The following is a 23612-nucleotide window of genomic DNA, read 5'->3' on the forward strand; positions in this document are numbered from 1 at the left end:
CTGTCTTTCATACCAAGACAGAGGGTTGATCCAGCAGCCCAGGATGAACATCCTGCCAGACCTCCACCATCACTTCTACCTTTATCACTGCCACTGCAGCCCAATAAACAGCAGACTCAACACAGCGCCAAAGCCACAGACAGGGAGTTTAAGTTCTTCCTTACTACCTTCCCTGTTTTCACATGGATGCTCATGGTGGATCAGTGTGTCCTGGGTTTCAATTAAAAGCTAAGTATAAAAACGTGCTATGCACCATGCTAAGCACCCACCTGGCTCCAGGCTGGAGGAGGGCAGAGCCCCCACCACCAGCAGCTCTGCACTGCAGACATCTGCCTGTTCATGCCCTGCCCATTCCTGATCCACAATGACTCGGAAAAGTAAAAAAATGCTGTACAGAGAAATCTTCTGAGGTTACTGAGGGCTGAAAAGCCACAAGCCCATGATTGAGAAAGTTCCCAATCTGTAACCACACTGGTTACAGACCCAGCACAGCCCAAAGGGGAAGCAAAAATAACTATGGAAAGATAAAAAGGGGAAGCCAATAGTCAAAAATGTAAATGAGATGAGAGGAACCAAAAAGGATAATAAATCATAAGGATGACACACCTAAAGGGGGCACAGACAAGTCTCCAGTCAAGAGAGTGAGAACTGAAGGACTCAGGCTGCCCATGGAGCTCCCTGACCTGCAGTGGTAACGCAGGACACTGAGAAGCCAAAGTGTTTCATAAATATTTCTCTTCTGTACTTGGGGAAGAGCCAAATGATAAGCTGTATCGACAAATACTTTCCACTTTGATCATAATTTATGACTGTATTAAACAGCTCCTACTAAAACCAGACAGTTTTTAACTGGCAGGTCCTGATAACTCACATTTAAAGGGTTTTCAGAGGGCAACACACTGCCTTGGGCACTAACACAGGGCTGTGTCCCTATTTAAAGTGAGGAGATGTAATTCTGCATCTGGATGCTGTGAAATCCCTGCAGAAGACAAACAGCCAGTGCTGACAAGAACCCCCAGCACTCACGGCTGCAAACTGATCCCAGGCATTCGCCAGCTCCACTTCTTAAAGTTTACCCCCCAAAAGAATAACTTTTTCTCCTGCTGCTGCAGGTCACTGTCACTGCAAGTGACAGTGCTGCGGGTGGGGACAGGAACAGAGGGGGTACATGGAGATGTGTGAGTGTGGTAAAAGTACATCAGTCTTTAATGGCCCAGAAGAGACTACAATGTGACTTTAGGTTGCCCCAAATCTGATAGTTTTCCAAGTCGAAAAAGCCACTTTGTGAACAGTTTATGGAGATAATGAGGAATTAAGAGAGGAAATATTATTGCTGCGAGTCTACACAGTTCAAAGAGACGTAACGGTATGTTTCACAGAGCTTCCAAATCTGATAGATAAATCATTTCTGGAACAGAGTTTTATAAAACATGTGATTTAGTACCAGTCAAGAATCAGCCTGATATGTACTAGCATCAGAATGAACTGGCAGACTCATCTCAAAATCCAGGGGAAAGTAGGAATTATGACCAGGTACCCATCTCTATCAGACTCTTGGATCTAGGTTATTTATTTCTAGTGATTTTAGAGCAGCTGATGGTGCAATTCTGCTCCTGAGAAGCAAATAGAGAACTTCCATCCCAGACAAGGAGCAGCTCTAAGAAACAAGGTGGATTATCAGCTAAACACACTCTTCCAAGTCCAGTACCAGGCAAAAGGTGCTCCAGACACATGAAGCCATAAGGAATGCTGCATAGGACCAGCATAGCTATTTTTATTGCTACATCTATCTGGGGTGCAACATCACTGAGAATGAGATACCAAAAAACCAAGGAGGATGCCAAGCCATAGACAAGCTTGGTGTGGTCCATGCAACAGAGGGTGGGTTCAGCCATGTGCCCACACCAGGGAAAAGGAATTCAGTGATGACAGGCCCGTGACATGGTGGCTGGAAACTAGGTGGATCATTCCCATGCTAAACAGAAGTGTGATGTTGTTACTGTGAGAGCAATGATCTGTGATTTAGCAGCGGGGGGCACGGTTCCACTTCGCTGACAATTTTAAAAGGGCAACTGCATGTGCTTTCTAAAGGTCTCACTTCCTAAGAAATAAATAATAGCAAGCCTCATGTCTTGTGCTATGCAGACGAAGTGAGTACAAGGATTCCACCTGGCACCATAACCCACCACCATATGTCTTGAGCCCCTTCCCAATGGGATGCAGGAGGACAAGCCATGACTCTGGTGAAGCCCATGGCAACAGCACTCATATGCCTCCAGGAAAAGTGTCATTCCCAGCAGGTTTTGGACGTGGTGCTGGCAAAGGCATGGTACAGTCAGATAACCATGATGCCATCTAACACCCTGCACTGTGGCTCTGGACTTTGTGGCTCAGGTTGTAAATCGAGGCAGAGATTAAATCACAGGCAGCTTATGGGCCGGCATAGGGCCTAGGGATGGACTTTTCTCCCTGAAAACAACTGAAAATCTCTCTTTTCTTTCAACAGCCTTGAAATTCAGGCCGCTGCATCCCCTTCTGCAGCACTGGGGCTGCTGCTTCAAGTGGAGCCCACGGCTCCCCCTGAGTCCCTGCTGTGGCTCATGTCAGCTCACACCCTGACATTGCCACTTGGGCTTGTTAAAAAAGAACCTAAGACAAAAAAAATACCCCAAACCCAACCCTGAATCATTCTGGTATTTTGTGGAATCTGATTCACTGATGGAAACCATTCAAAACACCCACCTACCTACAACTATAGATATCTCCAGTGCTCTCCCACCTCCAGGAAGCACTGATGGAAAAGCTGCCCAAAAGATGAGCAAATGGCTCTCTTTAGAACTAAATAAACCAAAACCGTTTGCACAGAGGGTGAAGCCCAAGTGCTGCTGCTGCTGCCATCCCAGTACCACACAGCGCTTCCCCTTGAAGCATGACCAGTAAAACCTCCCTGGGTCCATGAGGGACCCAGGAGACCCTCACGTGGCTGCCTTTCCCTTGTCATTGTTTCCTCAAAAGCCGGAGGCCCACAGACTCCCCCCAGCAAGAGCTTGAAGCATTTGCATCCAATTCTAAAAATAAAATTATTTTCCTCCAGGCAGCAAAATAAAATGAAATCCCACGCTCACACAGTGGGGAAGCAGGGACAGAAATGCTGTGATGGGAGTCTGCACTAGTGGAGCTGGAAGGTCTAACCACTCCCCATATAAAGCAGAGGAGGAGGAAGCTGGGGGGGTCTGTGCAAGCCCACCCATCTGATAGCACAGGACTGCAGACCTGCATCCGACTAAGCCACCAGCCAAGTCTTGCACACAGTGCTGGTCACCTGAGGATGCTAAAGATCCCACTGGGGTTCAATAAATGGGGTAAAGAAGAATTAAAGTCGTATTAAAGCCCGAGGAGACATAAAATAAAATATCACAGAGACCAAAGCATAAGGAGGAAGGGGCACTTCAACCTCTGATTGTGTGTTTCTGTGGACACTTATAAATGGTTGGGGCTAAGAGAGTAAGGAAAGCAAGTTTGCTGTCTGCCAGCTATCCCGGACCCCACTGTTATCCCCACTCTTCTGGAGCTTCACTTGGGATCCATGAGGAAAGCTTAACAGGAGTCTACAGCAGCCCAGGGGAATGGATGGGGGGGAATGGAGGAACCCAGAGGAGGAGGGTACCAGAGTGTGATGAGCAGAGCCAAGCACTGCCACCCCACCCTGCAGCCAGGGCTCACCTGGTGCACGCAGACGTTGCACTTGTCACAAAACACCATCTCGTTGCCGTCCTCCCCCTCCGGTGACCGGCACACGTCACACACCACGTCCTCGTCGTACTCGATGCCCAAGCCCTCCTCGGTCTCGATGGCGATGTTCATGTTCTCATAGCACATGGTCTCCAGCTCCTCCAGCACTCGTTCCAGGGTGATCTCGTCCAGCTCAGGCTTTTCTGCAAGGCAGAAGGCAGAGCATGAAGGCAAAGCCACTGATGCAGCTCCGGCACAAGTGCCCACTCACCTTCAGGGAGCGTTTTGCCAAGGGCTGAGCATTTCAGATGGCAACTTAAGAGGCAAATCCACAGCGACGGTAAAAGCGGCGATTCGGAAAACGGATGCTCCTAACTCGGGATGCAGTTTATATTTCATAGACAGTAACAAAATGTCGCTGCTGGCTGAGAGGAAGGAAACCCATTCAGCTGAAGCAATGCGGATAATTGGGACTGACAGTTTCAATGTTCAAGGAGACAAGTTTTGCAAAGATGCTTTCTTCAGTGAGGGCTCAGACAAGCTTTGGTAACACAAAGTCCGTGCTTTAATTGTTAAAACTGAAAATGTACCATTTTAAGACCAATTAAACCGAAATGTAAAACTGAAGCCAAAGGCAGAAACTGAGGATAAATGAGGGGGGTTTTTTGTGTTTGGGTTTAGTGAAATCAGGAGGTCAGACCCAGGTGGTCTTTTATTCTCCCCATACCAGGATCTTTAATGTAGAGAGGTGGCAGAGATGCTTTACCAGAGCTTTCTCCACAGAGACAAGCAGAAATATGTTTTTTAGGACAGCAACTTCTAGGAGTGGGATACCCAGTTGCCTTTAGATGGGGCATGCTGCTGCCAGGAGCTTTGGAGCCCCAAAATGGTGTCACACTGAAGGCTGGTTCCAGAAGTGCTGCCTCCCACCTGCACACAAAGATCCTGGTGTGACAAATGCAACGTGAGATCACTCCAGGCAAGGAAAAAAATCTGTCAGGTGCAGCAGTGAGGTTCTCTGTGAAGGGCTAGAGGCAAAGTTAAGCCCTCATCACACCCTGTCTCCCAATGAGCACTATGTCATCAGAAAAGGCACAGGGACAACAGACGTACCAGAAGGATGCAACATAAAGCAATCAGACTTTGTAGTTCATTAGTGTGAAATATCCACAATTGGCCAGACAGTGGAGGCACCTGACACAAACTGCTGTCCACACTCCTTGATGCAAAGCACTGGAAGAAAATACCTTATTTATGAGCAGAGACGGAGAAAAAAGGCTTGAGGAAGAACCCATAAGGAGCAGTTACTAATTAAACGTTCAGTAAAAAATTTGGCATCCTGGTCATCTCTCAAGCTACAGTGTGATGTCCCTGTTCTGGGCTGAACCCCAGGGACGGGGTTGCAGGGGTCCCAGCACCTCTGCTGGACGGGACTGGCAGAGGCTACATCTTTCCCCCCATAGACACTGATCAACCGAAAAAACTCTGTCAAAGGGGAAAACATCATGTAGGCGAGCTCGGCATGCAAACACACCATTGTCTGCCTTTTTAAGCTCTTCCCCAATGTTTCACTGGCACGGTTTCCCTTGGCTTGACAAGTCCCTGCAAACATCCAGCCTGGCATTCTACATGTCTATGTCGAGTCTGAGATATCATCTAAAACAGACAACACTGTTCCCTATCACAGCCCTTTCAAGAGCTGGAGCTGCTGTGCTGCAACATGCCAAGGAACCTGCTGATACCTGTTTGATTCCAGAGAACCTCTGGTGATGGGCGTGGGATCTCAGCCGCAAGCTGGCACAGGCTGCCTAGGGCTCAGCAATGTGAAAAATCCTGCATTAGCACAGCAGCACAGAGAGTTCTGAGCACCAGGGCTGGGATGGAGTCACCATCTTGCTCTTGGCATAGTTCCAGTTGGATGTCATGGAAACATGGAATGGTTTGGATTGGAAGGGACCTTAAAGATTTTCTCGTTCCAACTCCCCTCCACGGGCAGGGACAACTTCCACTAGATCAGATTGCTCCAAGCCCTGTTCAAGTGTTCCCTTGAACACTTCCATGGACAGGGCAGTCATAGCTTCTCTGGGTAACCTGTGCCAGGGCTTCACCACCCTCACAGGGAAAAATTTCTTCCCAATATCTAATTTAAATCAATCCCCTTTCAACTCAAAGCCACCCCCCTTGTCCTATCATTGGTCACATGTTACAAAGAAAGCCAGAGATTGCTTTTGCCTTAAAGTAGTCCCTTTACAAACACATCACCTTAGCTGCACTTGCTCAGCATGACTTTATGTGAGTATTAAACCAGACCAGCAAAAATATTCTCCTCTTGGTCAGAGTTCCAACTCCCCATCTGTAACTATGAGCCTGGGCACCAGAGTGCCAATCTGGAGTTACTCCATTCCTCCCAACAGTTCAGGCTCTACTCTTCTGGAAAGCAAAACGATCATCAAGGTGTCCCCAGTGCTTTTCCCCACATGCTTTCCAGAGCTGCCCTGTGCATGGGAGAGGACAGGCAGAGAGCTGGCAGCTGCAGGCAGCAGGAAGAAGGAAACGGAGGTGGTTTTCCACAGGAATCATGAACCCGACCTTGCCCAGGGTCAGGATCATGCTGGCATTGCCACTGGTCCACTTCACCTCGAGTGGAAAGAAGTAGCACCCATCCCACTTCCTGAATTTTCCACCATCACCTGCTTAACCCTGAGAAGAAAATTCACATTGATCCCAAAACTGCTGCACCAGAGGAATGCGGGAGCCAGAGACAGTGCAGCATCTTGGTGGGGTTCCCTTATCAGCCTCTGTGCCATGCAGCTGTTACAGCATTACACGGGGAATATGGATCCATCCCTCCCGTGCGAACACACACACACACACACACACACACACACACACACACACACACACACACACACACGTGCAGGCGCTCTCACACTCCATTTAGGTGTAATTACATTAGGAATGCGTTTGCCAAGCGTCATCCCGAATACCTCGGAGCTTATTGAATTGACAATTGCACTTGATGGGGATGAAGTGATTAATCGTTTATGAAACACTAAACAATGGGGCCTGGGGGTGAAGTGCTTTTTCCGTTTGTGCTCCATTTATCTCTTTCTGTATCACATGAAGTTTGTGCTACTAAACTCCATTCATAAAATTGTCATCTTTTTGGCTGCAAAATCTCTCTCTTTATTGATCATGGCCAGCTAAACAGCAAACAAAAAAATTCTCCACCAAAACACTCCCATGTGTATGTGCACAAGTGACATTATTATTGTCCCCAGAGAAGGAAAGTAAAGATGCAGACAACTGATCTTGGCTACAATGAACAAACCCAGTTATGTCCACATTTGGGACCACCACCAGGTCAGCGGACTCTACCTGCTGACCAAGAGAATGGTAATTTCACCTGGTTGAGCTGTGCCAAGGTCTTTGGCAAAAAATCGAAGTTTTTCTGAGCCTCCACAGAAGACAGCAGTGATAGCCATAAACTTCTTCAGAGTTTCAGTCTGGACACAGGCAGAGGTGAGGCTTCAATCCCATGTTAATATAATCCCCGGCTATCTGGAGCCATGTTCAAAACATTGACACAGGAGAAATATGTCCCATCACTCTTTCCAGAAGGCCACCCACATTCTTTCTCCATTAACACTGAGTGCATTAACGATGATGGGTTTTGATGTGGCCACCTATCCTCCCTGGAACACCCTGGTATCACCCCACAATGGGAAGGGCTGTAATCCAGGGAATGCTGCCTCCCATGGCATCTCAGATGAGAAGAACTGTCCCCTCTTTGCACAGGGCAGGATGCTGCAGGGTAGCACCTTCCCAGCTAAAGGAAGCACCAGAAGATGCAACTTGCTTCAGAAATGGAGAAGAAGTGACAGATGATGATGCAGTACAGGAGGTCTCCAGATCTAATTCATGAAAAGAAAACATGAAGGAGCTTTGGTCCAAGCAAAAAAGTTGTCACCGCTGTGTCAGGGTCTGCCATGATCCCTGCAACCACACAGCCACCCAGAATCCCCATCATCTCACAGGACTCCCAAGGGGCCCAGCCCAACTCCACATAACTCAGCTCTTACAACTGCTCATACAGCATTGAAACACAGCATTTTAACACTCTATCCCAGAGGAACCGGGATTACTGGGCTGGCACTGCAGCCACGGCACTGTGCCTGCGAGAAGTACCGGGCACATGCCTTTACACAATGCTGCCCTCCGTCATAATTATTCCTGAAATATCATAATTTATGTGGCATGAAGGAGCAATATTCTTCTGCTAAATGAATTCTCAGCTACTCCTTGTTGTGGTGTGAGCCAAATCACTGCAAGAGGAGGAAAAAAATAGCTGGAGAGCCACCTTTCACAAAATAAGAGACCTATTTCTGACTGAACTGTGCTCCACTAATATCAATTTACTGAAACAATAAATCCTTTCCCCCTGTGGAGAATAGCTGGAGATAGAAACAGCTCATGAACAAACAGCTATCAGAATGCAGTCTGTGCCATTTGCTGATTCACAGACTATAAACCTGGAGTCTACTTCTCAGGAAATATACATCTATAAAAACAAGCAAAATTACGGCTTTTTACAATTATAAATAAAAAAGGAAAAGCAATTGTGAGATGATGTAGGCTTGTCTCTGACTATCTTTGAAAACCTGATGGGATGGGGTGTTCACACATGGTACAGGGACCACAGATTTCAGAGATCTCCAGCTCACTGGCCCTCCAGCTTGCCCAGGGCAAGACACTTCAAACCTGCCTGCTTTGGCACTCATGGGTACACCAGCCACTCTGTCCCAGGCTGACTGTCCCCCTGGGCATCCTTCAGGGACATCAGGGGATGACAGCCAACCACACCTGAACACCACACCAGACTACCTGGGACTCTCACAGCCACTTTCAGCCCACCACCTGCGGACACCCAGCCCTTGGAAGATGGAGCAATTGTACATTAATCTTTTATCAATGCTATTTATAAGCAGATGCTGCATGTAAAGTGTGACCAACACCCAAACAGTGAACTGAGCATCCCCAGTGAAACCTCCAGACATTTTGTTACAAACACAGCCTGCTAATGCACTTAAAAGATTTACATGAACTAATTATCACCCTTTCTGCCACCCATCGACATCAATTATTGCTCAAATTTAAGACGATGACAAAATGTTTCAGAAGCTACTTTAGAAGCTGCTGCCTCTCTGCAGTGATGCTTGGCTCCGACAGGGTTGTCCTAGAGCATTCCTGATTAAAGCCTCCTCAGCCCATCAGCAGCAAAACTGGAGTATTGCTGGAACTTCTACAATTACTGCCAGGAATTTATGGAAACAGCAAAACAGTGACTTGATGTGAAAACAGATCGTGCTGAAAATATGGAGGGGAAATGTCTTAAGAGTCTCCCACTGATCTCCAACCCTGCTAATCTATACATTAATACGTCACATACAAACAATTAATACATTCATTTACACATTGTATTGATTATTTATATCTCTAAGGAGCTAAATAAGCTCAGCTCCGAGGCTTGTGGTGTTTTACAGAAGGAATAGCTTCAAATTGACAGAGGGCAGGGTGAGATTGGATATTAGGAAGAAATTCTTTCCAGTGAGGATGGTGAGGTCCTGGCACAGGTTGCCCAGAGAAGCTGTGGCTGCCCCATCCCGGAAGTGTTAAAGCATAAGCTGGATGGGGCTTGGAGCAACCTGATCTAGTGTAAGTTGTGGAAGTTGTCCCTGCCCATGGCAAGGGATTCGGAATGGGATGAGCTTTAAGGTCCCTTCCAAAGCAAATCATTCTAGGATTCTATCCTGAGGCAGTCCTGCACAGTGGGACATGGACACACGTTGGTGGGTGGCAGCTGCTTGGAGACAGGCTCTGCCTGGGGAGTGCCAACTTACTGCCTCAGGGGGAAAAAGGGGCTCCCAGAATCCCAAAAGGATGCAGTGGGATGGGAGCAGCCTCAGAGTGTGACACCCAGGACTGCCAGAGAGGGAAGCAGCCACTCTGTGAGGAGCAGAACTGACAGCAGCCTCTGCTCCACTGAGCACATCTCGCCCAGGGTACTCTGCTGACTCCAGCTTATTTCACATCTACTTGACCAATCTCACCTCTGCCAAGGGAGGTATCATCTCATTAGTACACAGACATATCTCAAGTATGCAGTGATGAATTCCCCCCAGAGCTTCAAAAACAATCCATGTGACCTTTGCATATTCCATTCCACAAAATACCAGGAACACCTCCGGCTCCCAAGATAGAAGCTGTGGTGGGCATATGTGAGCAGAATACACCATATGGATTAAGCCAAGGGAATACTTAGAAACTTTGACTCTGCCTTCAGCAGGAATTGCTTCCGACAATAATTTTAGCTATTTCTTGAGGATTTTCTGTGTGTTTATGTAGTGTCAATCACTGCAAAAGGATCTTTCAGCCTTGGTATTTGAAGTGTCTCTAGCTCCACTCTTGCAGTAGCTTTGGATTTAGTGGAGATCACAAAATACAGCATAAAATGTTAATATAAAAATGAAGACTTGTGGCAGGCTCCTGTCTAAAAGGACAGGCCTGTGCTGCCTGGAGTGGCACGGACATTAATATGGCTCCATTCAGTCTTCTTCAGATCCACATTTTTTTCCACAATCTCATATTGCAGCAGCAACAAATAAAACACTTAGGTATGTCTAAATACTGACTTCATCTCTAGCACATAAAGGTGCTTTAAAGAGTGCATTTCCATCGAGTATAGCAACAGCTATTGAGACATCTTACTGGGGGTTTTAAAACTATTTAAAGCTGTTTTATGTTTACAACTTTTGCTTTTATGTAAAACCTTTGCTTTCTGGAGTAATTCCACTTAATCGGGACAGGAGTCAGCAGGCAGAATGCAGAGAGCTGGAGCTATCTGGAAGTTTATCTGATCTTGGTGATAAAATTCCATCCCTGGGGTGACCTAAAAAGGACTGGAAAAGGCATGTGCTGTGTGCTATGTGGACCCACGAAAGGCGAGCTGGATGATCTCATAGGTGTTTTCCAGCTCTCCTCCCTGCACATCCTCAGGAGCCAGTCCGAGATCAGGATCCTTCTTTGTCATTAAATATTTTGGGAATGACTTATTGTGCCCTGCACAGCCCAGTAACAACAGTTCAGCCAAACACCCATGAGGAATTTAAACTTCTGCCTGCCTCCTAAATTAATGCTGGGAGATAACTCCTGATTCCTCTGAATGGGAGGAGAGGCTGCCGTTCTCTAGTTAAGTCATGTTAATGATCTTGGAGATTAGCAGAGCAGGTTTGGAAATCTGAGCGAGTCATTAATGGTGTCATTAATATCAAGGGCTTCCGAGAGAAAGCGCTATTTATGGACTGCCTTTGGACCAACCCAGGCAATGGCAATCCAGCTTTGGGTGGTGAAGGGCACCCAAATCCCACCCTGGCTTTTCCCATCTGGGAAGCAGAGGAAGCAAAGCCCCTGCTCTGGCCCAGCTAGGTGCTGAGCAGTAATAGATATGCTACAACAGCTTTCCTCTATAAGCACCTAAATCCCATCACTTCCACAGGCAGGAAGATGCATCCTCTCAAAGAAGCCTGATAGCCTCCAGCCTCCAAGGCAGGCATGGCTGCCATGGATGACGTGACCATGGTCCTGCAGCCAGGAGCACCAGCTCCCATCCTGCTTCTCACCTGCCAAACTCCCAGCTCCCTGCAGCATCAGGGATGGGGTATACCAGAATCTACTGGGCTGAAGCTGTATCTGTGGTGGATTTCACATGCCAAACACTGGTTTTCAAAGCTAGTCTCTCCCCAGCATATTTAAGGCTCAGCCAGTAATGACAGTGCTCCCTCAGTGACAGGAATGGGCTGGAGAAGCAGGTGATGGGCAGTGGTGTTCTCTGCACTACCACTGCTGAGATCACCTTGGTCCTTATCACCATCTAGAGTTGGTGATGGCAGGAAGACTCAAGGGCTTCCTCAGCTTCTATAGTTTCATCCAGCCCAGCCCTGGACAAACATCTCCTAAGGACACTCCTTGGAAAAGGTGACTGGCTGATAAATGATGAGATTGAGAAAAAATAATGCAGCTTGCTCAGAATGGCTGAGGGTCAGCAGCAAAGCACTGCCTGTCTCCTGACTTGGGATTCCCCAGGAGGTTGAGGTGCCAGCCCACCCACATGCCTGCATGGAGCAGGGGTATGGCTGGGATGAAGCTCAAGTGCCCCTCCTAAACTCAACTCACTCCCAAGGCAGTGCTGCTGGAGAAGCCGCGACTCTACCCCAGCACTCGCGGGTTTGGCACACACCAGCCCAAAGATGACATAGGGACAGTCAGCAGCCAGCTCCCACCTGGCCTGGGGCAAAGACCTTCCAGTTATCTCAATCTTCCATCACCACAGGAGCTCCACACCTAGACACTGAATTTGAAACCTAATACTTTGAAAAAATAATAAAGCAAGGCATATTTAATCCAACTGAGCTGGAGAAGACAGATCTCTGCCCACTTCATTTCTAGAGGCTTATGAAATACACACAAGGGATAGTGGAAACTATCCTTCTTTGGAGCCCAGAGACACTTCTGATGGACATGCAGCTGTGGAGATGGCAAGGGACATGTAGCAGGGGACACAGTGAAGGCACAGTGAGGTCAGAATGATGCCCAGCGTGGTAGAAGGCGGTTTCTTGATGCAGCAACAGCAGCTGTGCAGGGTTAGGATGGGTGGATCCTCTGTAAGGTATTTGAGTAAGATTGAGGCACTAGGCTTTATCCAGCACCCTCTGCTCTGCCCAAGGACTTCATTGGAGCTGCCAGTGCCTCAAAACCTGTGTGTACTAATGACAGAGCTGAGGCTGCTAATACAGGACCAGCTAATGAGGGCAAAACTGACTTGAAAAATCACTGATTTCTCTGTGATGCTGTAGGTTCCACAACATCGAGATTATGGGAAATCCAACATACAGGATTACCTATACTAGATAATCAGACAAACTATGAAAGCAGCTTCTAGAACTTTCTCAAGGTCATGGTAACAAAATTTCATTATAAATCATGAGTACACCAGAAAGACAGATCTTCCAAAATCAGTCAATGTCATGGCTAACTTCTGAGCTTGCTCTTGCTCCATGCAAGCTCATTGAACTTCATCTTCTTGACCTCATTCTGAATCCTGCTGCAGCCCTCAACAAGCTGCCTGTGAGAGCCAGCACAACACTCCTGCTCTGCAGTGCACTATCCCATCTGCTCAAGCACCTGGTAAAATCCTTTTTCCCACTCTTGAAAGGCCTTTGCCACCAGGGATGAATCCTTTCTGTAGGCATGCTTGAGCCTTCACTGACCTCACAAGGTGAATGCTTTATTGAGGGCTTACTCTTACCTGCAGAGCGTAGCCAGACCACAACAACCCTTCCCTAACCAGGAGTGGAAAATCCCTCCACTGTCTGGCAGGACTACACACCCATGGGTCTGTGCCAACAAATTTGCCCAGCAGACCATGCTAAGCACTAGTGCCAATGGTCAAATTCCAAGCTCAGGTACTTGCACTCAACCAAAATCCACTAAAGGTTTTGAAGAATGTGCAGTGATATAACAACAGTGATGAAGGCAATATTATGCTGTGGTATCTAGAGATGCCTGGAACAGGAGATGATCAGGACCAGCATTTCTGACATTTCTTCTTCAAGACCTTTAGTTCCACATGCTTACTCAAAAAACCTGAATGTTCACAATGTACACTGTGGAACACCCAGGCCAGAAAGAAAAAAAAAACAAGCAATACTCACCCATCTCCTTAAGCTCCATGTTAACAAGTTCCAACCAGCAGGCATCGAGCTCATCCAGGTCATAGCGACTCATTCCTTGCAAATAAGTCCTTGTAGCTTCTGAAATCTCAGAGCCAGGCAGGCTGCTCGGTGAAACCCGTGAAAGCGAGCTCTCCAGCTGGGGGATGATCCTGGAAGAAAAGAAAGGGAGGTTGAGAAATAGCTACAACTCAGAAAAATGCTGTTTCTTGCCACGGAGAGTGAGACCACACTGGGTACCCAACTCTGTGAAGGAAAGCAAAGCCACTGCACCTGAAATCAGCCCATGGGCTGGCACTGATGGCCCGAGCAGAGCAACTACAGCAAGAGTGTTCCCATTCATCTACAGAAATTAACTCCTTACATGAGAAAAATGAGGTGCAAAGGAGATGATCCAAGTACTGACAGCAAGTCCCCCAGCCATTAACTCCTCCATTAATACCTCCAGTGTGCCATACACTGCGCTGGGCAGCACTCTGGCATGCCTAATACTGGAGAACATCCCATGGTGGCCTGTGAGATTTGTTCTGAGTGCTCTCTAATCTCAACCATAGGGATGGGGAAAGAAGCTGCCTCATCTGCTGCAAATTCCCCACACAGAGAGCAACCAGGCGCTAGCTGTCAGCTCTTCTGCCTTTCCTTGGCAACTGTGCAGCAATATGCATGATACTTGCCATGCACATGTCAACAGTGTCATGCCTAATGACATGCAAGAAAAAAACAGTCCTCCATTTGCAATGAACGCTTTGGTTGGGAAGAGCTGCCTGAGCAGGCATGAGGTCAGGGCATAAGCCTTCATTAAGCCGAGTTACACAAGCTGCTCACCCAACATCCCCTGCAACAGGTGATGCTCTGACACCGAGCCAGCCACGGATGCTCAGGATGGCAAGAGGAAAGAGCTGCTATTTTTACCCTGGCATAAAATTGCAAAGATTTATGCTCTCTGTACATATCAAAGGAGTATCCTGAACAGGTAATTTACTGTATTGACAGCACTGAAATGCAATCGGTGTGATAAGGCTGCTGACGTGCCTGGGGTTATCTCACACAGTGCATACGATACTGCCTGCCAAGAGCGGTGTGTGGGACACAGCATCTGCCTGAGCCTGGGCTTGTCCACTCCCACCTGGACACACAGCCTCCACCTCCTTTCTGCAGATATCTTATGGAGAAGTTTTGCTGAACCTGATGCTCAGGAGACAGGAGACAAGTGACTCTCCCCTCGAGTCATGTACCCACCTCTCCAGTGTTTCCCCCCACCAAAACCTGGATTCATCTTTAGACTCTCAGGTCCCGGCTTTGCGCAATCCCTGGTGATGATCATAGGGAGCCCGGGGGCTCACTGATGATAAAAGTTCCACCAGCACTCAACGTCCAGGTTTTTCTGACACTGTGATTAAATACAGTTTGCTTTGGTTTAATGGGAACTGGCACTTAAAAAGTGACATTTTGCCTCTCACCACATCACTGATGATGAAGATACAAACATCTAACAAGCTCACCAGCACTCTGTTAAAAGGTTTGAAAAGTGCCAATGCAGTGATGGCAGGTGCCTCTCCCCATCTGGGAACACAGGGATCAAGGAGGGATGATAAGTGCTGCAGCACTCAGCAGCCACTTTCCTACAAAGAGTAAGTATTAGTATGAAAAGTATCTTCTTAAGAGGATTACTAAACTTTATTTTTGAGGTTTCCTCCCTGTAACCCCATGCTGATCTGACAGTGTAGGCTGGGATCCCTTGGAGTTAATTCAGGCTTGGGGATGCTGGGACATGTTTGTGCCATTTTCTCACCCTTTCAAATATCAGTAAACACAGAAGGTCAGAAACAAAGAAACTGAAATAGCTGTTAAATTATTTTTTATACAAGTGAGAAGGTTGTATAACCCTATGAAGACCTGCTGGAAGCCTGGCCCAGATCAACCCCCTGACCTACCTGCAGCAGTTAAACATCTCAGTTAAAGACAAGGGCTTTATGGCTTGTAAACAATTCAGCAAACCCTAAGAGAGGCTGTGCCTGTTCTCATGAACATTCCTTCCACCCCGAGGGGAGCTGGAGGCTGCCAGAGGCTGAGGCTCACATGGGGCATCCCAGGCCTCTTGGAAGACCAAGCAGGATGCGACGCCCAGAGGTGCACAGCCTCCCACTGATTCCTGGATTTGCTTTGGTGGATAAAATTACAATCCTAAAAAGCAGCCCACTCCTTCCTGACACATGCTAACGCACCTGCAAAGGGCTTCTTGGTGTTGAGATACAAAGATCAGTGACTGCAGTGACAGTGCCTTAGGCTCAGAGGAACTTCGGAAGGAAGAGATTAAGACAAGAGAGCAATCCTTTGGGAAAGGCCATGCCCTGCCTCAAAGCAATACAGAAAACAGACCAAGCTGGGCACCCTTCCTCACCTCCAATAGCTTCAAGAAACTGAAGCCCCAAAAGCTGCAAGCTTTGTGCTGTTCAAACACTGCAGCAGAGACATAGTAAGGAAAAGGGAACAAAGTGTCCCCTCACCAGTGTCTATCCATCTCCTCTTGGGCTCCAAGAGCTGCGAATATCATCAGGGCTCACTTTGTGCAGGGACAAGTCTTAATCCATTGGGAAACCACTTTTTCCAAACAGCTGCTCAGTGGACAAAGAAATACCCAGGCTGGGTGATGAGGAGTCTGCACATGAAGCACCAACCCACCCGAACTCCCTGCACCATCATGGCAAAGAATCACAGAAGAAAAGCCTCCAGACCATTCACAGAAGCTCAATTACACAGGAAGAGCATTTACTCCTTTAATTTATCCAGCCAGCCAGAGACACAGTGTTTTTTAAAAATACTGTATCAATCAAAGGCTCATTTAAACAAAGGGCTGAAAATTTGGATCAGCCTGAAAATCACAACAAACCTGAGGCCATTAGTCTGAAAGTGGGTCTCAAGGGCATTTGAGGAAAAAGAGTAAGTGGACCCCAACACTCTTGAGGATCATATCTATCCCTGGAGAAGTTTACATAGAAATAAAATATACTCAGCAAATTCCCATGGTTAATCATCTCTGTAAACTGAATGCTTCACTGGGCTGAAGGGAGAAGGCATTTTTTTCTGTATGCTCCCTTTTAATATATCAGATAGAAATAATTAAACCTCCAAAGTATTTCTCATCTATAAATACTTAATTTTATTACAACGAAGGCTTTAGTCAGTCATCTTTTCTTTACCTCCATTCCAGTCTAAATTAGTCTTGTCTGATGTCCATAAATAAGTCAGCTTAGGAAAGTCAGTGGAAAGATAGCTGTGCCAGACACCTTCACTGAATGCTGATACTGTTACTACTGGCAGCTCTGCTTATGGGGGAATTCTCCTGTGGCACACAAACAGCTTTAAAAGGGCAATTTAAAGGGATGATTTTCACTTTCTGTTTATTAAAATAGTATCTAGTAGGCCATTTGGACCGGATGCCCCATTTTCTTATGAACTTAAGCTAAAAGATTTTGTAGATGCCATTGCCTCTCAACAGCAGAGCAGAATTTAAGATAGAAAAAGTGCCTGGGGGTATAAGGGTGAAAGATGGGATTGGAGATAGTGGTGGATGGTCACAGTAATGAGCCACAACCCACATACAAGGATTTGTGACCCTCAGCATACCCACACCCAGATTTACTAACCATGTTACTCCTACTTCTTGTATTTTTACGGCTTCTAGTAAAGACTATAAAACCATGAGCCAGAAACTGTACTCCCAAAGCTGGGTTCAAAGATGAAAGGGAACACAAAGAAGAGAATATACGTTGAGGTTTTAAATTAAGTGGCCTAATGTTCAGACCTGCAATCAAGCTGGCCTGACCAGCTGGATGAGCCTAAAAGCGTCTTTAGGATCCAGATCTTGGTGCTAACCAGAGTCTGTTAACACATTCTCCTACAGATGGAGAAGAGAAGGCTGGAAGCAGCTGGTCCCAGAGAGAGAGAGAGGAGAGAGGTGATACAATGTATCTCAACAGGCCACTGTCACCAAACCCTTTTATGTTAAAACAAACCTGAGCAGAATGAGATGGCACTGCTGGGACCAATTTGTGCAGAAAACAAACAATCTGCAGTATTTCCTTATTGGCTGCTGGAGCCAAAACCCCTTCAAGATTTGGCAATAGCCTCTGAAAATCCATGAAAATTCATCATATGTACATCAGCAGAGCAGCCATGAGAAGGGGAATCTGGGTCTGGGAAGGGGAACCTCTGATGGCTGATGGCCTGGTCTGACACTCATTTTGCATCATTTGTAGGCTATCTTCATGGCAGGAGCTGTAACAAGCACATTCCTAGCAAAAAAGGTTGACAGAGGGAATTCAACATCAACCCTTCCTGTGTACATCCATGCTTGAGCAAGCTCAATGCCACCGTGCAGTTTGTCCTCACTGCTGTTGATGGGCACAGTGGGTGGCTGGGCTGGCACTGCCCTTTGCTATAAACCTAAAACCTCCTTTAAGCGCTTGTCCCAAAAAACCTGCACAGGCAGTTACACACAGAGTCCAGCCATGAAGCTCCATTCAGCTTTTGCTTCTGTACTGAAAGAACAAAGCAGCTGAATTTGGCTGCAGGAGGATCCACCAAGCTCTGGTAACAGGAGCAGCTGTGCTCAAAACGCACCCCCTGACTGCAGAGATACTGGTGGCTAATGCTCAGCTCTGTGAAGGTCGCTTTGTGAACCCAAGTAGCACTGAGGATGCTCAGGAAGGGGTTAATGCTGCTTGCAGCAGCGTCCTGCCCTCCCAGTACCAGCAGCCAGTGAGTGCAGCTCCAGGTGACGTAATGCCTGGGTGGCTGTGCAGGCTGCACTCCCCATCCCTCCTGTGCTGGAGATTCGTCAGGGATCACAGGATGCGTCAGGGACTTGGCATGTCTCAGGGACCCTGCTGTCCTCTGCCAGGCAGGGACCAGCCCAGGACAGAGTGGTGCAGCTACACCCACTGTCCCTTTAGCTGCTACTGCTGTCTTTCCCAGCTGAATTCTGATACTCGGCACTATCTAGTGAATATCAGAAATTTTCATTATCAGCTTTTAAAACATCCCCAGCCATCGGGAGCTTCTGATCTATGAGCAGCACAGCTCTGCAGGGCACAGCCTCGGCACAGCCTTGCCACCCGCAGCTGCTGGCACATCAAACTCCTTTTGGCTCTCTTTGGGCTTGGAAATCCCCCTGTGACAATCCCATTTCTGTGCAGAACATTAAGGATGGGATAGGGTGGCCCCTCCCGAGCTGCTGGCAGTTTAGGATTTACATAGGCAGGTTCTGGAAGTTTTACAAAAATGCGGCTGAAGCTCCCAATTACAACAAACAGGTGCAATAAGAAAAATGCTTACTTGTTCCCTCCCCATCTGAAATCTCCTTCTGTAACAGCCTGTAACCACAGTGGGTCCTTCCGGGCCCCTGGAGTAACACAATCCTCTAAGGAGAAAGTGATTCACTCTTCTTTGATGTGATAAAAAGAGGAAAAAAGTAAACAGGAGGTACTAAACAGCCATCTTGTGAAACCCAGACAGCTTTTCCAATTCCATTTCTGAGCTGTTTATCACCAGATTAAAAGCCTGATACCCAGCAGCCTAGAGGAAGACCACTGCTAATGTCCCTGTCTTTCTCACGTTTATATTCCAGCCTAAATCTAACTGAGCTACAGCTCAACAAATGAATTATTTACGTTGTAACTCTAATTCAGTGCCCAGATAATAATTTTGATGTAGATGGGAGTAGGGATCTGGTACAGAAGAATTCAGGTGCAGAGCAGTGTCTGCTTTCCCGAGGCAGAGAAGAGCACCACAGCACATCTGGGTTCATCTCCACAACTTCTGTGAGAGAAGAGCCACGACTGCAGGGATACAGCAAAGGCTGGGCAGTGGTTTACTGGTGGGTTGATTGGAAGAAAAAAATGCAGATGTTTTTCCAGTTGACTAGACAAAAGCAGTGTCTGGGCTGAGAACAAAATAAATACATAATTTCTGATGCTGTGCAAGGATTTCTCCATATTCCTTTCCCCCTTTTCTCTCTGTGCCATTCAGCTCTAACAGCAGTGTTGAAGGCAGCTGGGGGACTGCGCCCAGCAGCTGGGAGGGGACATAGCCCCGTGCTGCTCTTCTGGCTCTGAAACCCAGCGAAACACAGCAGCCTCCAGTTCCAGGGCAGCTGCAGAGGATGCTCACACAGCACCTTCTCCCTGCAGGCAAGCAGGGCAGAGCCAGCACCAGCACCCACAGGTGCTGGTCTCCCCCTTCTCCCAGACCATCACTGACCCACCTGTTGGCCCTTCAGGGACCATGTCACACAGCAACCTTCCCCAAACCAAGACTGCATGCTGCCAGTAGTCTGATCATTTCCATTTAAGCAATATATATATGTCTTGGAATTGCTACTAGAGAAGCCAGAGACACTCGATTGTGTGTTTTATGGATATAAAAAAATACTAAAAATGTTGCTTCTTTATGTAACTTAAGCCAAGCTACTAACATTAAAGCATCTGGAATTAATTATCCCAGCCAAATAACGTTTCCATAATTACTTCAGTAATCAAACAGCTCCATTTGTTTTTGTATTCAACTACTAATGGAGACCAGGAACAGAAGACATGATCAACAGTGGCAGCTCTGCACCTGCCATGATCTGAGCATGAGCCATGGCAGATCAAGAACTGGACAAATCCCCTGACATTGTTACTCACAAAGCTGAGTAAATACAGATTTGGGCACAAGATTATAACTCCCATCCACCAGCACGGTGTCTTCACACACGTCTCCTTGAAGAAATCCAGCTCGGTGAAAGCAAAGCTTTGAGGAATTTGAAAAGGCAGCGTCTAGACTCTTTTAATGTGTTCTGGATCACTGAACTAACACTGAACCCTGAAACACGTGAGAACAGTTCTGACTCTGAGTCACTTGAAGCAGCACACAGAAAACATGGAGGGATCCATTGGCTTCTTCTATCATCCAGATGCAGCTATGCTTGTTTGGGTATGCTTCATGAAACCCCAGAATGGTTTGAATTAAAAGGGACTTTTAAAGGTCACCTAATCCAAGCCCCATACCATGAGCAGGGACACCTTCAGCTAGATCAGATTTTCCAGATCTTCTTCAAGTGCACTGAGAGAAACCACCTACCAGCTCTCATCCACCTCCCCAAAGTCCTGGCAGCACAGTGAAGCTCACTTACCAGCAATACTTCATCTAAATTCAGTATGATTACCCACAGCAGCACCAAGAACTGAGCAGCTATTCCTGCTGCTGGTTATCCCGCTCCTCCCATCACGCTGGGGAGCACTTAATAGTACTTTGCATTGTTCAAAGGGGACTCAAGGTGCACTAAATCACTAAAAGATGATTTCATTAGTGCTGTGGTTGCAAGCCCAGTAATCAGAGCTGCTGGAGTTTGCCTGGCTACACGCTAAATCCATGGTTCTGGATGGTGAGCAGAGGCAATGGAGTGAGATGTGGAGGCTCCCAAGGCTGTATGAAACCAGAGTCAGTCCCAAGAGCTGTAAACCTTGTTACACAGCAGCAGGAAATCAAGCTCACTCGTTCTATAGCTCACTCATTCTATACATTTGCTGAAGTACACTTGACTTTCTGTGTGCTTGATCCAGTATAAACCACAGGCATCCACTGGGAGGATTAGCAAACATTCAAAATAAAAGTCCAAGTGGCTCAGAATGAGGTAAGAACAGACTGGATTAACACGTTTCCCATAGCAAACTAATAAAGGTGAGGACTTGCTGAAAGCCCACACAAGAACTTGTCAAGCAGAGAGTAAACCAGAAATGATGACAAGTTACAGGCAGAGTAAATCACACTTACTCCTTTGCAAAGCACTCACAGGCACTGGGCACAAGCCAACAACCTTCTGCAGCACCAGTACCACCTTCTGCATGGCCCAGACCCTCTGCTGCCCTAGGTGTGATTCATCCCATCCTAAACCAGGTACCGGAAGTACTGGCAGGACAGACCACCCTGTGCACAGCCCATCCCTCCCCAGTGCCTGCAAGGACAAGGGCTGCCTGAGCAGATCTGACTGGAAACTTCCCTTTCCCAGTGGCAGAGCTGGAGACGAAACTCACTGATGTTACATCACTAGGATTATTTTGCATTCCTGGATCAGTGCCACTAGCCAGTCCATCCTCACCACAGCCACTTGTCACTGTGGGGGTTCCCAGGAATGGGTAGGGCAGAGAGCCTTCCTCTTCCCACACATGGCCCAGGGCAATTGGGATTTTCATTTCTTTTGATCAGAGCACAATCTCTGAGGGAAGTGTACATGTATTTCTGGAGCATACCAGAACCCATGCATATTTAAGGGCACGCAGCCACAGAATGGGGATAACCAATCCAAGAAATAGCCCTTTGTAAAATCGCCAGCATGCCATCTGCAAGCTCCAAACTCACACATTTTTCAAGATGAGCTGGAGGGGAAAAAAAAATAAAAGGATTACGTTAAAAAGAAAAAGCTCTGCTCCAAAAGCTACTCAAACTGCTGCAGAATCCTGCCTGCCCCTTCTGCAGCAAAGCCCAAGGGAAGCAGCTGATGAGTCAACAGTCAGCCTGCATCGCTGAACTGAGGAAAGGAAGTCCGATCTCACCACTCGAGAACAAAGTGTGCTGGTTCATCGAGTACACACTGAGAATGCAGCCTCAGGAAGCCATCCCCGTGCTGGGAGCCACGAGGATACAGCCTGGCTGCCGGCCAGCACTCCCAAGGGACAGGGACAGGTGACATCCAGGCATAGCTGGGACATCTGCATCATGCCACCCTGCTATCAGGACAGCCTGGCCACCTTTCCTCAGGCTACCATGCTCCACACTGCAGCAGAGACTTCTCCTGGAAGGATTTTCTCCCTTTGCTGGAATTGCTCCCTCATGGCACTGGATGTTCTGAATGCAGCACCCAGCCCTGTGAGGAGGAGCTGCAGTGCCTTTTCACTGCAAGATGGGGGCAGGGATGTGTCCCAGTCGTACACCCACTACTAGTGCACCAGTTCATTTTTCTCCCTGCCTCAGTACACTCATCTCCAGCACTGCTTCCCACAGACAGCAGCTCCGTATGCCTCCTCTTCCAATGACACTGGTATCGCAAAACCACAACCTGCCAGCAACTACATACCTTTGGAAAGAGCTGCTGGAACTCCTGGAGATGTGGGGGCAACTCCTTACGGGAGTCCAGTAAAGAACAACACAGCTTGTAGGAGATGAACACTGACTGGACAGCGCCACATCATCACAATCCAGCCAGCCTTGCACCAGCTGGATATGTTCCCAGGAGCACAGCAGGAAGCTGCTTGACCTGTGCGTGTGGCCATTAGAGAAGGGAAGAGGGAGGATGGCAGGACAGGGACACAGCCACCGCACCAGCGTGGCACACAGCATTTGCGCTGGTGCTGCTGCCATTGCTGAGCTGGTACTGCCGAGGTTGTGCCTTCCTGTTACCACAGCACTTTCTGTTTTCTGTTAAAACAAGGCCACAGCAATGATGCAAGTATAGATCTGCAATGCCAAGAATATCTGGGAAGCCTGCCAGCAAGAAGCAGCCTTCCTGCTCGTCCTCCTGCTGTGTGCAAATTCACAGGAAACAGAATCTACAGCACATACTAATGTGGCTTAATGTGAGATCCAAGAGCCACCTTGAGATCCTGCTTGGATTCCTGTCAGCCTAGGGAAGGAGCCGCATGCCAAGAACATTAAATCATTAAATGAAGGAGGAAATAAAACCTGCACAGGTGCATAAAATCCCATGTAGGTGCTGCTGCTTTACAAAGTGATGCTCTGCTGTGCAAGCTCAACATGCTGCCAGCATCACCACCGGTAAGAAGGGACAAGTCCAGGTCAGGTCGAGGCACATCCACTGCTCAAAAATAGCTTCACAGCCTCCTATGAGCAACCCTATGAACCAGCAAAGTCCATGTCCTTTGGGGTTTATTATGGTGTGCCTCAGGGAATACAAGGCTCATCCAAAACATCTTCCCATTTACAGCAGGAGAGGTAACCAAAGCCCTGATGCTCCCAAACTGCTGATAACTCTTACCTTTTACCTTGTTTAATCCTGAAGCTGTACTGAGATGAGCCAACTTCGCATCCAACAAC

The 23612-nt window shown here is 47.5% G+C and overlaps 1 protein-coding gene across 3 annotated transcripts in view; it reads right to left on the reverse strand.

The window, feature by feature from the left end:
• Positions 1–23612, reverse strand: part of JADE2 (jade family PHD finger 2) — a 71363-nt gene that overhangs the window by 22661 nt on the left and 25090 nt on the right. For all 3 annotated transcript variants that reach the window (XM_014883404.2, XM_014883401.2, XM_088173701.1), the window contains exons 5-6: positions 13503–13672; positions 3724–3935 (exon numbers count right to left, since the gene is read on the reverse strand). In XM_014883404.2, coding sequence (XP_014738890.1) covers positions 3724–3935; positions 13503–13672 — 382 coding nt within the window. The remainder of the gene's footprint in view (positions 1–3723; positions 3936–13502; positions 13673–23612) is intronic.

This window comes from Sturnus vulgaris, chromosome 15 (assembly GCF_052056855.1).
Source record: "Sturnus vulgaris isolate bStuVul1 chromosome 15, bStuVul1.hap1, whole genome shotgun sequence".
In the NCBI taxonomy this organism is placed as follows: domain Eukaryota; kingdom Metazoa; phylum Chordata; class Aves; order Passeriformes; family Sturnidae; genus Sturnus; species Sturnus vulgaris.